Source organism: Podarcis vaucheri (assembly GCF_965113315.1).
Source record: "Podarcis vaucheri genome assembly, chromosome: 15".
Lineage (NCBI taxonomy): Eukaryota > Metazoa > Chordata > Lepidosauria > Squamata > Lacertidae > Podarcis > Podarcis vaucheri.
The window spans coordinates 16,785,916-16,801,061 of NC_138753.1; the positions used below are offsets into that span (position 1 = coordinate 16,785,916).

Sequence of the window (15,146 nt, forward strand, 5' to 3'; positions counted from 1 at the left end):
TGGGGAGGGAGTTTGCAATCTGAGATTCAAGTTTATGGTTTAACCAAAATGTTTTCAGCATGTCATTGAGTACTAGCAAGGTGTTGAAAGAGACAGTTCAGCTGCGGCCCAAATGGTAATGGGTGGTGTCAGAAATCCACTGTGTGCACTGCAATGGTGAGGAGAGGGGAGCAGAAAAACACACACAACTATATTACTTTAAAGATTAATGAAATGCAAATACAATTGGGAAATGTTCAGATATCATGGCTGTCAACCTACCACTTAATGTCTTTTTAAACAAATTCCCAGACAAATTCTGATATAATTAATGAAATATGAAAAAAGAATACTGGAAGAAAAGATAATAAAAGGATTAATAGCAACGTGGGTGGCGCTGTGGGTTAAACCACACAGCCTAGGGCTTGCCAATCAGAAGGTCGATGGTTCGAATCCCTGTGACGGGGTGAGCTCCCGTTGCTCGGTCCCAGCTCCTGCCAACCTAGCAGTTCGAAAGCACGTCAAAGTGCAAGTAGATAAATAGGTACCGCTCTGGCGAGAAGGTAAATGGTGTTTCCGTGCGCTGCTCTGGTTTGCCAGAAGGAGCTTAGTCATGCTGGCCACATGACCCAGAAGCTGTACGCCGGCTCCCTCGGCCAATAAAGCGAGATGAGCGCTGCAACCCCAGAGTTGTCCACGACTGGACCTAATAGTCAGGGGTCCCTTTACCTTTACCTTAGCTTCTATATATCTTTTGTAGAGGTTCAGTTTTGTCCCTAGCAAAATTTGAGGAGATGGTGGGAGCTGAATTGTAATTTAGAAATTGAAGAGGAGGCTTGGAACAGACTGCAGACAAATCACCATACAAAGTCATATTGGCAACGCCCAGAGAAAGAGCCCTTAAAATTGAGCATTGCTGGAACTTAATTCCTAGATGTGTAGCCTATATAAAACCAATCAATTATCCCATGTCTTGGAGAGGACATCCCACTGGAGGGACATATAAACGCATGTGGTGGGAGTGTCCAACAATAGAAAAATTCTGGAAAAATGTATCTGGAAATATCTTTGATTATAGGGCAGACAATCTGCATGACCCCAGGACTGGCTCCACCTAACTTATATAGTCATGATACATTGCAAATTAGAAACAAAGAATTCATAACACATCTATTAATCACTGCAACAACAACTATTGCCAAGACATGGAAAGCATTTCAATTATTAACTATGGACCAATGTTATAATGCAATTTGGCAAAGAGCATTACTGGAAAAAACTGACACAAAAATTAAAAGTAGCCAATGCAGAGAAAGAACTTCCCTAAATGACTTCATCACCAGGGTTTGTTTATATGGAGGACAGGCTTTCTCTGGGCTTTATTGAGCATTTGTTCTTGTTTGTTTCTGGGGAGGATATAAGAAGTTAGATCGCCGCCTGTCAGAGATTCTTTAGCTGACATTCCTGCATTGCAGGGGGTAGGGCCAGAAGACCCTTGGGGTCTCTTCCAACTCCACAATTCTATGATTCAGAATTGTGCTTGGATCTTCTTGTGCTCGGATGTTCCTTGTTGAATTCTCACGATGGGCATCTGGCTGGCCAGGGTGTGAGCAGGATGCTGGACTAGATGGGGCACCAGATCCCATCAGGCTCTTCTCATGTTCTTCCTGAAGCTGCCTTGTGCCCTTGGTCTTCTTCAAAGCAAAATGTGCCTGCTTCTCAGACGCACCCCGGGCAAAAGGGAAGAGAAAACTGAAAAGGGCCTACCCGGTTCTCCTTTTTCCACTCTTCTCCTTCCTTGGCTTTTGAGGACCATTGTCTGGTTCTGCAGGGCCAGGAACCAAAGCCACTTCAAGAGAAACTGCTTTGTCATAGTGGCGTCTTAGATTTCCTCTGGGGATATATTTAGTCACATGACACAAACCATGGCAGGGGCAGAGGGGAGGGGGAAGCCAGCTGTGACCCATGAAAAAGGGATCTTGCATCAGTCAAAAGTTCTTGGTGGTTTCCTTGCTCTCTGGCACTTGAAATAGTAATCCCTTGAGACTTCCCTCTCTGAGGAGAGGGATCCACTTTGTGTCCTGTGATGGCCCTCTTGCCAAGGCTTGACTCAGCTGGAAGTTGACATGAGTCATTTCTTTCCTCCTGCCTCCATGGGTACCTTGAACATCATAGCTACGGATCAGCGCCCCCCCCCCTCAATCTGCCACAAGCAAAATGGGTGTAGGATGCAGGCAAGTGCTATTCAATATAAACAAGGGTAAAGTGATACATGTTGGAGCAAAACATATTTATTTCACATAAATGCTCATGGAATGTGAACTGGAGGGGAAGGACTAGAAGTGAGACCTTGGGCTCAGAGGACGTAGTTTCATGAACCTGTGGACGTAGAGTTTAGCAGCTGTGGAAAAGGTAAAATCCATGCTAGGCATCACTGGGAAAAGAATTGAGAATAAACCTGCAGAGATGATAACACCATTTTACAAATCTATGGTGCAGCCACAGTTGGAATGCTGTTTGCAGTTCTGGTCTCCTCACCTCCAAATGGATATTGTGGAGTTGGAAAAAGTAGAGAGAAGGGCACCAAAAGTGATCATGGGGATGGAGGGGCTCTGTTATGTACTAACCTTGGGTCCTAGAACAATAGGCATATAGGATCTTAGAATGCAACAACTGATTGGCTTGCAGGAGAAGACCAATCAGGCTCCAGGAAGAAGTTAATTAGCCTATTAGGCTGGTAGGATCTTAGAATGCAACAACTGATTGGCCTGCAGGAAAAGACCAATCAGGCTCCAGGAGGGAAGCAGAATCAGCCAATCAGACAGGACTCATTGTGTAAATAATGTATATAAAAGCCTGATGTTTGGGGGGCAATTCAATCACTGTTTTACAAGCTGCAGTGGAGCCAGTGTGGTGTAGTGGTTAAGAGCGGTAGTCTCGTAATCTGGGGAACCGGGTTCGCGTCTCCGCTCCTCCACATGCAGCTGCTGGGTGACCTTGGGCCAGTCACACTTCTGTGAAGTCTCTCAGCCCCACTCACCTCACAGAGTGTTTGTTGTGGGGGAGGAAGGGAAAGGAGAATGTTAGCCGCTTTGAGACTCCTGAAGGGGAGTGAAAGGCGGGATATCAAATCCAAACTCTTCTTCTTCTTCTTCTGCAATAAAGAGCATGAAATCACTACAGGACTCTGAGTATATTTCAGTCTCCCCTATGCAGAAGGGTTGCAGTGTTCTAGTCATTTTAGTTTAGAGAAAGGGGATGTAATAGGATAAATGACTGGTCTAGAGCATGGAGATAGTGGAAGGTGGGACATTTCCTTCCTCTCTCATAAGAACACAACAGAATAACACTGAATGTTGGACAATTTCAAAGGATAAATGGAAGTGCTTCTCCACCCAGCACACAGTTCAACTATGGAACTCGCTTCTGCAGGTGGCAGGTATGGCAACCCAACTTAGATGGCTTTAAAAAAGGATAAGGCAAAATTTTGGAGGATAAGGCTCTCAATGACTACCAGCCATGATGGCTACGCTGTGCCTCCACAACCGGAGACAGCAATGCTTCTGAATACTAGTTCCTGGAAAGACAGGAGGGGAGAATGTTCTTGTGCTGAGGTCTTGTGGGTTTCCCATTGGGGCATCTAGTCTGCCACTGTCAGAACATGATGCTGGACCAGATGGACCACTGGCTTGCTCCGGTAGGGCTATTTTGAGGTTGTTATATTCTTCAACCAAGCTCACCTCTTGTAATGAGAACAAACACTCAGAAGGGGAATGCTTTGGGAGAACTGAAGACTGGTTTGATCAGTGGCCAAAAGATTCATCTGGCCCAGCATCTGGATTCCAGCTGTGGCTACAAGATGCCTCTATTGCACAAGGACAGCATGAAGGCAAGAGCTTCGTCCTCTCCTTCATCTGTGAACTTCACTGGAGAAGCGTTGGGCTGGGGGGGGGGGAAAGAGGCGGCTTGTGAGGTCCCGCACCATGGGGAGGTGGTCGTTTGGATTAAAACTGCAAGCCTGAAAAACTATGAAATGGTGTTCTGAGTCGGCTTTTTGTGGCTCTAAAAAGTGTTATTGGCTGCTGGATCAGGTGAAAAGTGAGCCCTCTAAGTCCAATATCCTCCTTTCCTCACAGTGGCTGATCAGAAGCCTCTTCTTCTGCAAGAAGAGATTCTGACTGAGCATTTGGAATAACTTTCTGATGGTAAGAGAAGTTTGACAGTGTCAAACAGACTCCCTGGGAAAGTGGTGGACTCCCCTTCATTGGAGATTGTTGAGCAGAGGCTGGGGGGGGGGCTTTGCTGTGATTCCTGCATTGTAGGAGTGTGGCCCTTGGGGTCCCTTCCAGCTCAACAATTCTCTGATTCATCTGGGAAGCTCATAAGCAGGACCTGAGTACCGTTGCCTGATCTGAATCAGTCTCTGGTTGCCACATCTAGGTCCATCAGCCCCATATACCTGGTTTTTCTAGGACTTTCCTGATATTTCCGAAACTTCTGAGGTGTCCATTTATGTAAAGATGTGAGTAGATGTTACGGAGTCAGAGCTGCATCAGAAAAGGGGATCTTTAATCCTCTTTTGGGGAAAGCCCAGCAGAGGGGACCCTGGCAGGTGCCTTGTGATGTCTCCACATCCTGGCTCCAGGCCTTTTAGGGCAGCGTTGCTCCCCTCACCTACTGAGTGCGTGCAGTAACGATTTATCACCTTCTTCGGCTTCCTCTTGCGTCCAATGATTTCCTCAGCCCTTCTCATGTAACTTCCTTTTCTGCTAGCGGCAGAATCAGTTGCCCCATGACCAACTCTGGAGGATGAAACTCTGGTGTTTCCACCTCCACGGACGACACGGACACTCACTCTTTCCACTGCGACAGTGTCCAGAACTCTATATAAAGAGAGACTTGGAGGAGAGGAAGGTAGAGAGCACCAAAGCAGCACAGAGAGACTTTGAGAGACGATCCTCAGCTCCACTCAGCATCTCCAGAAGACATGAAGGTCTCCACAGCTGGCCTCACCTTCCTCCTCCTCCTCCTTGTCTCCTTGTCTCTGACCGTCGCTGCCCAACGTGAGTCAAACCTCTTCTGCTTGTATATCTCAAACTCAGAACTTTAAAATGAGGGACAGAAACCCTTTTAAAAATAGGGGGAGAATCATGGGTGATAAACTTTGAAATGAGGGATATCATTTGGCAGGGGGTTGTTGTCATTGTTATTACTTAATTAAACTTATTAGTCCCTTTAATTTTTACAAAAGGAACTCAAAGTGACTTACAACAAGGCATACATAGCACAGCCATTCCAACCAGCATAAAACAAAATGGCGAGGGGCACTTTAAAAAACAACCTAAAACTAACTTACAACAATGAATAAATAAAACATGCATTAAAACCAGCATGAAACAAACAAACAAAAATAATCTAAAATACATTCAGATTTTTAAAAGGCAGGTTTTAAACATCATACCCACACAAAAAAGTCATAGACAGCTAAAAACTAAAAGCCTGATCAAACAGGAATGTGTTTGCCTGGTGCCTATGTAACTATATTGGCAGGCAAGCCTTCCCAGGAAGAGCACCCCACAAATGGGGAGCTGCCACAGAAAAGGCCCTGTTCTCCTGTTTTGCCACCTTCTGGATCTCCTGCGGAGTGGCCAATGCAATTTGGTGCAAGATGGCAATCATCTGTAGAAGAATTATGAACCTTTGAGAGTTCATAAAGCTATTCTGGGACTTTGATCTGCCCAGAATCCACAGACAAGGAGTGTTGTAAATTACGGGCAGCAAAGACAATGTCTTCCAGATATTGTTGGACTACAAGCCCCATCATCCCTCACAGCACCAACCCCCCTGGCTTCAACTGGTGGGAACTATAACCCAGCAAGAACTGCATAGCAAGGGGTTGGACTAGATGACCCTTTGGGTCCCTCCCAACCCTACAATTCTATGATTCTATGGGTGGCACAATGTTGGGCACTCCTGTGTTCCAAAAAGAAGTCAGATTCCATCTGAGAGTGGCATGATGGATAGGAAGGGGAACTAGCTCAGTTGGTGAAATTCACTTCTTCAACAGCCTCCAGGATGAAAAAGGCCAGCCACACTTATTTATTTATTGCATTTATATCCCACCCTCTTTCTCCAAAGAGCTTGAGGTGTCGTGCATTGGACCTGGGGGGATCTGAACCCTGAGCTCCCAGGTCCTACACCCAACAACAACCACCCTGTAAAGTAGGTTAGATGGAGAGGCAGTAAACTGGCCCTCAGTGTCACCCATTGACATACATGGCTGAGTGGGGATTTCAACCCTGGTCTCTCCAGGTTCTACTCTGACACTCCAACCGCTACACTGCAGCTTACGATCATATGGTTAAAACTAATGCCTGCCTTTTGCAACTTCCAGGTGGTTTGGACGCGTCTCCCTGCTGCCCCAGATACAACCACAAACCGTTCCCAAGGAGCATCGTGAAGAGCTTTTTCCGCACCAGTTCGCACTGCAACCGTCCTGCCGTAGTGTAAGTTTCAGAAAGGGCAGATGCCAAGCGATCCGATGCCCAAGAGGGCATTTCTGTGCGGTCCACTTTTGAACCCAGGAGGCTGCCTTACACCAAGTCAGACCATTGGCTCATCGAGCTCAGTATTGCCTACACTGACTGGCAGCAGCTGCCCAAGTTTTCAGTCAGAGAGCCTCCCCCTCTCAGCCATGCCCCTGGGACCTGAACCTAAGACCTTCTGCATGCAATGCAAATGGTCTACCTCTGAGCTAGGGCCCTTGATTTGCTGCATTTTTATATTGCACTAAAATGTATGCTGTAGGTGAACAGACAAAGCTTTCTTTAGTCTTTGGGGGGCTCTTGTACCTTTAGTTAAAAGGGTCCTGTTTGCACACCCTACCCCTTTGTCTTGTTGATGGTGGCTTGGGGACTGAGTAGCCTCTCTGAATTGCTCCAATGTCCATTTTGTCTGGCCTTAATTACTGATTTTGTCACCCCCTTCATTTCAATAGTGGCCATTAGCTGTAAAAAAATTGAAATGCAAAAGAAAAGAAAGAAATGCCATGAAATTAGTCATTAAAGCCCCTCAACCAACATTGGGGCAATTCAGGAACAATTCATCACTAATCCCACATCCGGAATTAATAAAAAGCAAGAAATGGGTAGAGCGTGTGAACAGGAAACCTTTAATTTACACTACACGATGGGAGCAAACCGGAGAAGTCTCACCTGTGACAGGTGTGGCTGGTTGTGGTTCTGCCTCCCTGCCAATCAAGGGCACGATCCATGGCAAGCATAATCCTGCGGTCACCTCCTAAAGCGTGAGGCAAGCGCCCATCTCTCTAAATGGCCACCAACTTGGATGGCTCTTTGAAAGGCACAAATTCATGGCTAACAATGGCTCCTAGCCACAATGGCTACGCTGTCCCTCTCCAGCCAGAGGCAGCAGTGCCTCTGAACCCCAGGAGGGGAAAAGGCTTTTGTGCACGGACCCTGCTTGTGGGTTTCCCATTGGGGGCATCTGCTTGACCACTGTGAGAACAGGATGCCAGACTAGATGGACCTCCTTGGGCCAGACCCAGCAGGTTCTTCTGATGTTGTTATAAAAAGCAGGAGCATCTCACAATGGAGAGAGCCAAGTGCAATAGAGAGGGACTCTGTAAACACCTGCTTCTTTCCTTGACAGGTTTGTATTCAGGAATGGTAGATCGGGCTGTGCTGACCCCAAGGCCGAGTGGGTGAAAAAACTTATGGCATCCCTTACACCAGAGTGAGAACAACCCACCTATCCGTCAACCATCTGCATCCCTGCCTCTGTCCTTCTGGTGCCAGCTGCAGATCTCCTGCTAGGAAGAGCTATCTTGGAGCCACAGCCTCATTCCACCTGTGCTCCTGCTGTTTCTCTGATTCCCACCCACCCAAGGGACCCACCATCGCCACCCAGGTTGAGGTCCCTCAGGGCCACCGCTCTCATCAAGCCATCCATTTCCGGAGAAGGGCTTTCTCAGCGAGAAGTGGTCAGAGGATGAGAAGATGCCCTTTCTTGACTAAATCACAGAATCGCAGGATGGTAGGCTTGGAAGGGACTCCATGGGTTATCTGGTCCGACCCCTGCAATGCAGGAATCACAGCAAAGGAATCCTCTTCCTTGATACAAGTCTCCGTCTTTTGAAGAGCCTTTGGAAATAACTCTGTGGCTTTCTGGTATGGCTGAAAGTCAGCTTCATTGCTAGGCCACAATATTTGCAGCCATGAGGAAATTTACACACACACACAGAGAGAGAGAGAGAGAGAGAGAGAGAGAGAGAGAGAGAGAGAGGTGGATTCTGAATGTTCAAATTCAGTCTTAGTGGTCAGCCTTTCACATTTGCTGATCAGTTTCAAAAAACTGGTCTGTGGACGCAAAGTTTGATTCTGAAAGATGGTGAAGGAAAACAAACATTATCCCTCCCCCTGCCACCCCAAAACATATTTTAGGACCAAATTCATGCTTTAGATAAATAGATAGATAGATGATAGATAGATAGATAGATAGATAGATAGATAGATAGATAGAGATAGATAGATAGATTTGGGAACATATATTATGTGGCTGATAGAATACAGGGTATGATCTTGAGCTTCCAAAATATCCAAAGTGCTTTCAGGATCACTGTCCTTCCTGGAGAGATGCAGATTGGTCCATAGAATTCTCAGCAAAGCACAAAGCTCCTATTCCCAGAATTCCTTTGGGGAAGCCACAACAGTAAAAGTGGTATAAGCTTAACTAAAATGAAATTTGGAGCAGGTTTTTGCTTGGGTGTGTGTGTGTTGTGCTGCAAACTAGAGGTCTCTGCATGTTCATGCTCCCACTTTTGTGAATCCATTTCCATACCTGTTTGTATGTGTTTATTTATATATTTAAGTACTTCTCAAGCTCTTTGTGAGATTTAAGTATAGTGTGTTTCCTATTTATACTGTGTGTGTTTTTTTAAAAAAATAAAATTTATTTCGTTGTTTTATGAACCACTTTGAGGTTTGTTTGTTTAAAAAAACCCCAATCAAGCAGTATATGAATTTCATGAAAAAGTATTTATACTGTGTTATTATAAGCTATCCTCACTATTTATTAATGCATGTCTGCAAGTCAGGAATTCCTCAGCTCTCCTGCTGCCTTCCAAAAATAAAGATGCAATTTGGTTTTATCTCTGTCTCTTGCTGAGATTGTCTTTTCTCTGGGAATCTCAACATGGAGTGGGCTGGAGGGTCCAAAAGGGGTGGCAGGGGGAGGGTTCCTGGAAAAAGTCTCCCTCAATCTGTTGGTGTCATTCAGATCTTTTGGACCCCAACTCCCATCAGCCCCAGCAGGCATGTTGATGGAAGTAGCAATCCTGCAATCACCAGGCTGGGGAGAGGTTCATAGGTGGCCTTGCAATCTCAGGTCCAAATCCAAGGTGTGTTGCTACTAGAAAAGCCTTCAGGGCTATCTGACTGATGGACATGAAAGCCAATTCCTGGGCAGGCAGCAAATGTCACTCACACCCAGGTCTGCCCCATAGGAGGAGCCCGGCAGCCTGTTCTCCCAGCAGCCAACCAGATGCCCCAGATGCCCCAAAGGGGAGCCCACAAGCAGGCTGTGAGGGTCAAAACCTTCTCCCAACCTTGTTCTCCGCCATTCTAAGCTAGACTGACTCTGTCCATGGAGACTGCATTTAGGAAACATAGCAACTTTAGGAGAGCCCTGTGGGAGCTAGACCAGGCCAAAGAGGACCCATCTAGTCCTCCTAGAGTCTGACAAAATGCCCCAAAGGGAAACTCACAAGCAGAACCTGGGTGCAATAGCACTTGCCTAATTCTGTTCCCCAGCACCTGGTCTTAAGAGGTATACTATTGGTAGCCATTGGTAGCTCTTCTCGTCTAATCCTCTTTGAAAGCCACCCTAGTTGGTATGGGCTCAGGACCACCATCTAAATCAGTGGCTCCCATGTTTTTTGGGGGCCACTGCCCCCTTGGTTCCATAAGCTCCTCCCCCCATAAAAAGCTCAGACTAGTGATTTGAATGGCCCACACAGGCAGATAATAGCACAATGAAATTCATAACTGCAATGAAAATTCAAAACAGTAATAACTACCTAAGTAGCTGTTATCTCAGCATATTATGAAAGGATAGTTTGTAATGGGTATGCATTTTTGTGTATCTTTGAATAAGTATCAATAAATAAAAATTAAAAAAAACATGGACCTGTGGCTAGAAAGTGTGGGGCAAAACATGTGTGGATAGGCTCCCCATATGTACATGGGGAGACCTTATTTACTAAGCTAAATGTAATTTATCAATTGCTCCTCTCTCTCTCTCTCTCTCTCTCTCTCTCTCTCTCTCTCTCTCTCTCTCTCTCTGGTTTCCCCCCTGCTCTTCTTTTTTATTGTAGCATATTGTTTTGTACATTTTAAAAACAGTAATAATGGTTTTTTTAGCCATCCCAACTGGCGGTCATCACTTTCTCAACCTTAGATGTTCTTGAACTACAACTCCCATCATCCCTGACCACAGGCCATGTTAGCTAGGAATGAAGGGAGTTGTAGTTCAATGACGTCTGGGGAATCCAAGGTTAAGAAAGGTTACTTCATCAGGTGCAGAGTACCTGAGGCTGGTCACATATTTTGGCACCTGAGGCAGAGCACCCCACCACCACCTGTCACCCCAGACACAAATGCCTCCCCGGGAAGCAAACAGAAAGCCATGAAGGAAATAACCAAGGATTTGCTGCCTCCTTGTGGCTGCATGAAGTGGCTGCCTCACAGATTTATAGAATTGTAGAATTGGAAGGGATAACCCAAGGCAGGAATTGCAACGAAAGAATCCCTGAGAGATGATGACCCATCCTCCATTTAAAAACCTCCAAAGAAGGAGAGACTACCAGCTTTCGAGGGAGTCCGTTCCACAATTATTCTCAGAAAGTTCTTCCTAATGCTTAGTTGGAATCTCCTTTCTTGCATTGGTTCAGGTCCTCCCCCCCAGAGCAGCAGAAAATTAGCTTGCTCCATCGCTCAGGTGACAGCCCTTCAGATATGTGAAGAAGGCTCTTGTGCACCTCCCAACCTCCTCTTCTGTAGGCTAAACATCCCCAGCTCTCCCAACCATGCTTGGTTTCCAGGCATCATCTTGGTTGCCTTCCTCTGCACACCTTGCAGCTTGTCAATATCCTTACTGAACTGTGGTACCCAGAACTGGGGTGCGGGTGGCGCTGTGGGTTAAACCACAGAGCCTAGGACTTGCCGATCAGAAGGTTGGTGGTTCGAATCCCCGCCACGGGCTGAGCTCCCGTTGCTCGGTCCCTGCTCCTGCCAACCTAGCAGTTCCAAAGCACGTCAAAGTGCAAGTAGATAAATAGGTACTGCTCCGGCGGGAAGGTAAACGGCGTTTCCAAGCGCTGCTCTGGTTCACCAGAAGTGGCTTGGTCATGCTGGCCACATGACCCAGAAGCTGTACGCCGACTCCCTCGGCCAATAAAGCGAGATGAGCGCCACAACCCCAGAGTCGGCCACGACTGGACCTAATGGTCAGGGGTCCCTTTACCTTTACCTTTACCTAGAACTGGACATAGCACTCCAGGTGACCTCACTTGGCCTCAGGACCGGCCCACCCGTAACCCAAGATGAGCACACCACTCAACAGTCCTGATTTAAGCAGGAAACCACAGAATTGCAGAAGCCAATTCTGGCTTCTGATTGGAACCTGGAATGTCCTGCTTTTTGTCCCGGCACTCTGGCATGAGTCAGCTGGCTCACACCAGAGCGCCAGACTGGAAGACTCTTGTTTTCTGATCTCACACTTTTGTTTTTAATGTTTGAAGTTTTATTCTGTTTTTAGTGTACTGTTGGGAGCCACTCTTATTATTATCTAAAAGCCTTAATTACCTTTTGAAATTGTAAAATGGTTGTTTTAAACTGATAATTCCATCGCTCTATTCTTTTTGTAAATCAAAATACGCATCAACACTATACATGTCTGGGTAGGCTTGCCTAAAGAAAAGATGTTTTTAGCAGGTGCTGAAAAGAGTAGAGCGAAGGCGTCTGCTTGATCTCAAGAGGCAGTAGGCTCCAAAGTGTTACTGCTGCCATGCCCAAAGATCAATTTCTGACAAAAACGAAATGGGTATTATGCGACACCTTCCACAGATTGAAGCGGTCAAGTGGGCGTGTATGAGGCAAGGTGATTTCGTAACTATTAGCAAACATTAACCAAAGACAAATTCTAATAACAGGAAAGTCTTTCAGGCATAGGCGCCGACTCCATGGGGCTTGAGGGGGCTTGAGCCCCCTCAAAAAATTTTTTTGGGGGGCTCAGCCCCCCCAATAATCTCGGACGCCCTTCCAGCAGAGCGCCGCCGCCGCCCCCCGCCTCCTCCCCACCTGCTCCTTCGCCAGCCAGCCAGCCAGCCATGCGCCCTAATGGCGGGGGCTCCTGCCTCGCTGCTTCGCAGCACCACCGCCACTGCCAAGGCACTGCCGGAAATCCCGCGAGAACAGGGGAATCCCGACTGGCCACACCTCCCAGCCAGCCAATCGGCTGGCTGGGGGCGTGGCTTGCCCTATTTAGGGCTGGAGCCACTTTATTTGCATATTCATGAGCTTATTTATTATTCATGAGCTTTCCCAGGCCCCCCCAATATTTTTTCTAAGTCCGCGTCCCTGCTTTCAGGCAAGCCTGAGTCACCTGGGCAGACATTTCTGTGATGCACAGATTCATCAGACAGAAGAATGCTTGTGTGTTTCTTTAGAAAAAACCCGAAGGCAGGGAGCCATGAATGTGAGGCTGTCTGAAAGGGCCAGCTCAGAGGAACTGGAATAGGGAGATTCAAGGAAACTGTGCCGAGAGGCCCCTGCCAACCTGGTGCCCTCAAGACATTGTTGAACTATGGCACTCATCATCCCTGCTGGCTGGGGAACAATGGGGGTTAGTTAGTTATTTAGCACATTTGAGCTCTTCAAGCAAAAAGTCTCCCAGAGTGGCTTGCCTCCAAAGCAAGCTGTGACCTACAAGAGGAAAGGGATGGGTAGGGTAGAGGGGGCAAGGGATCCGATTCGGTATCTCCAGGATTATCACTTTTAACCTTTCCATTTTATAATGACTTTCTAAATCCAGCATCTAAGGTAGTTAAAGATTCCAAGCCATGGCAAAATACTGGCTTAGAAAGCCTAGAGATGATGTTGCAGGCTCAACTTATTCTGACAACTAAGGAGGTCGCAAAGGCCTTGGAAGGAAGAAGAGCTCCACTCTTTCAATATTTTAAAACTAGAGGTGCGTCCTCCTCCTTCATACAAAAATATGAGGAAATCAGGAAAGAGAATAGATGGGAAATTCTTTCATTTGGATAAAGGCGTAATCACAAAATTCTGTGAGCTTTGGTTAAACTTGGATCAGAACCAGGATACGTATATGAGAAAATGGGTGCGGGATTTGGATCATAGTCAGGAAACTGGATTTGGGCTGACTTCCATTCTAATACAATTTCAGCAGGTTTAAAGGAGAAGTATTTAAAATCCTCTGACAATGGTATTTAACACCTTATAAACTGAATTCAATAAACAAATTAGGATCGGATAAACATTGGAGATGTGGGTTAAACAAACAAAATCTCTTACATATTTTCTGGAAATGTTCTCTGGAAATCTGTTCAGGCTAATATTTCTGATATGGTAGTACACCGTATACCCTTGGAACCTAAAATATTTTTGCTTGGTTATCAAAAAGATGTTCTTCCAGAAAATGTTCAGTCTTATTTATCTGCCTCATGAGACCAGGGCCCTGCAGGATCTGATTTCTTTCCACAGGACCTGTAAGACAGAGTTGTTCTGCCCGGCCTTTGGCTTGGAGCCAATTTGATTCCCTCCCCCTCTTTCTTTTTTCTTTTCCTTCTTCTCCTGCGAGGAGGCTACATTTTAATATTTTAACGTTTCAATATTTTAATGTTGTATTTTAATTTTGTTTTTAAGTTGTAATCATTCAACTTGTTTTTATTATTGCTTGTAAGCTGCTCTGAGCCCGGCCTTGGCTGGGGAGGGCGGGATATAAATAAAAATTATTATTATTATTATTATTATTATTATTATTATTATTATAACTGCTGCTAAGATTATAATAGCTAAAATAGGGGGGAAGCATATCTCTTACGATATCCAAATGGATTGAGAAAATGTGGCCTATAGTAAGTATGATTAAGCAAACTTATTATAAAAGAATATACCGTATTTTTCCGTCTATAAGACGCCCCCATGTATAAGACGCCCCCTATTTTTGGGGACTCAGATTTAAGAAAATGGGGGGAGATGGCCCAGAGTATAAGATGCCCCCTAATTTTTACATTATTTTTAAGGAAAAAACCTAGTCTTATACACGGAAAAATACAGTATATTGCTATGAGTCGGAGTGGGGCAGGCTCCTCTAATCCCTGGATCCAGCAAGTGTTAAAATCTAATCAAGCCAAGCTAGCTTTCTGTTGAGGTGATGGGGATTAAGGGGCTCAATGTGAGATGGCCCCTCCCTTAACTCGCAGATCTAAGTCTACTGACTGCTGTTTTGCTCCCAATTGCTTGGCTGGAATTTCCTTCTTTTATTGACCGCATGGACCCACGGGGGACTTGGACCCCGATGAGCTGGGCTGTTGAGTAGTCTCTCAGCCCAGAATTTTCCTTATCAGTGCCAATTCTTAAACCATTGCTCTTATGATGACCAAGATCCTGAGAAACCCTTTGTGGTTGAATCAAGCCTCTCATTCTTTGGAAGCAGCTGGCCAGAGACCCGTCACATGCATATCCCCAAATAAGACACTGGGAAATTTCTCACTGCAATGTGGGAAATTCCAGCCAGACTGTCAAAAGCACACCCACTGCCTCCTCCGCTGTCCTTTTTGGCTGGGCCACAAGAGGGTTCAGATGCTGTTCAGGGTCGGGGGGCATTCACCTCTCCTTCAGGCGTAGTTTGTTGTGTTCCCGTAAAGGAGGTGTTGATCCTGAGAGCTGATGCAACAGGAGGCTTTTTTTTGGATTGAGTCAGCCAGCTTTCCCTGGATTCCAGCCCTGTGAACTGGTCCATGATTAAATGCCAGAGGCATGAAAATAGTGGAAGCACAAATCATGTCCTGGGTCAAGAGTCCTCTTGGAGCCTGACACTGATGTCCCACCTCTCCTTGGACTGAGGGA

The 15,146-nt window shown here is 46.0% G+C and overlaps 1 protein-coding gene across 1 annotated transcript; it reads left to right on the forward strand.

Moving 5' to 3' along the window:
- Positions 1 to 4,862: 4,862 nt before the first annotated feature.
- LOC309520151 (C-C motif chemokine 5-like) lies at positions 4,863 to 8,261 on the forward strand. Its single transcript, XM_082201622.1, has 3 exons — positions 4,863 to 5,042; positions 6,374 to 6,485; positions 7,651 to 8,261. Exons 1-3 carry the CDS (start codon positions 4,967 to 4,969, stop codon positions 7,736 to 7,738), a joined length of 276 nt encoding a protein of 91 aa, XP_082057748.1. The 5' UTR covers positions 4,863 to 4,966; the 3' UTR covers positions 7,739 to 8,261.
- The last annotated feature ends 6,885 nt before the right edge of the window (positions 8,262 to 15,146 follow it).

What these genes read in the sequence shown, in the direction of transcription:
- LOC309520151 (XM_082201622.1), top strand. Translation starts at nt 4,967, where the DNA reads ATGAAGGTCTCCACAGCTGGCCTCACCTTCCTCCTCCTCCTCCTTGTC. An exon ending in TCTGACCGTCGCTGCCCAAC is followed by an intron (nt 5,043 to 6,373) that starts GTGAGTCAAACC and finishes TGCAACTTCCAG; the next exon opens with GTGGTTTGGACGCGTCTCCC. An exon ending in TGCAACCGTCCTGCCGTAGT is followed by an intron (nt 6,486 to 7,650) that starts GTAAGTTTCAGA and finishes TTTCCTTGACAG; the next exon opens with GTTTGTATTCAGGAATGGTA.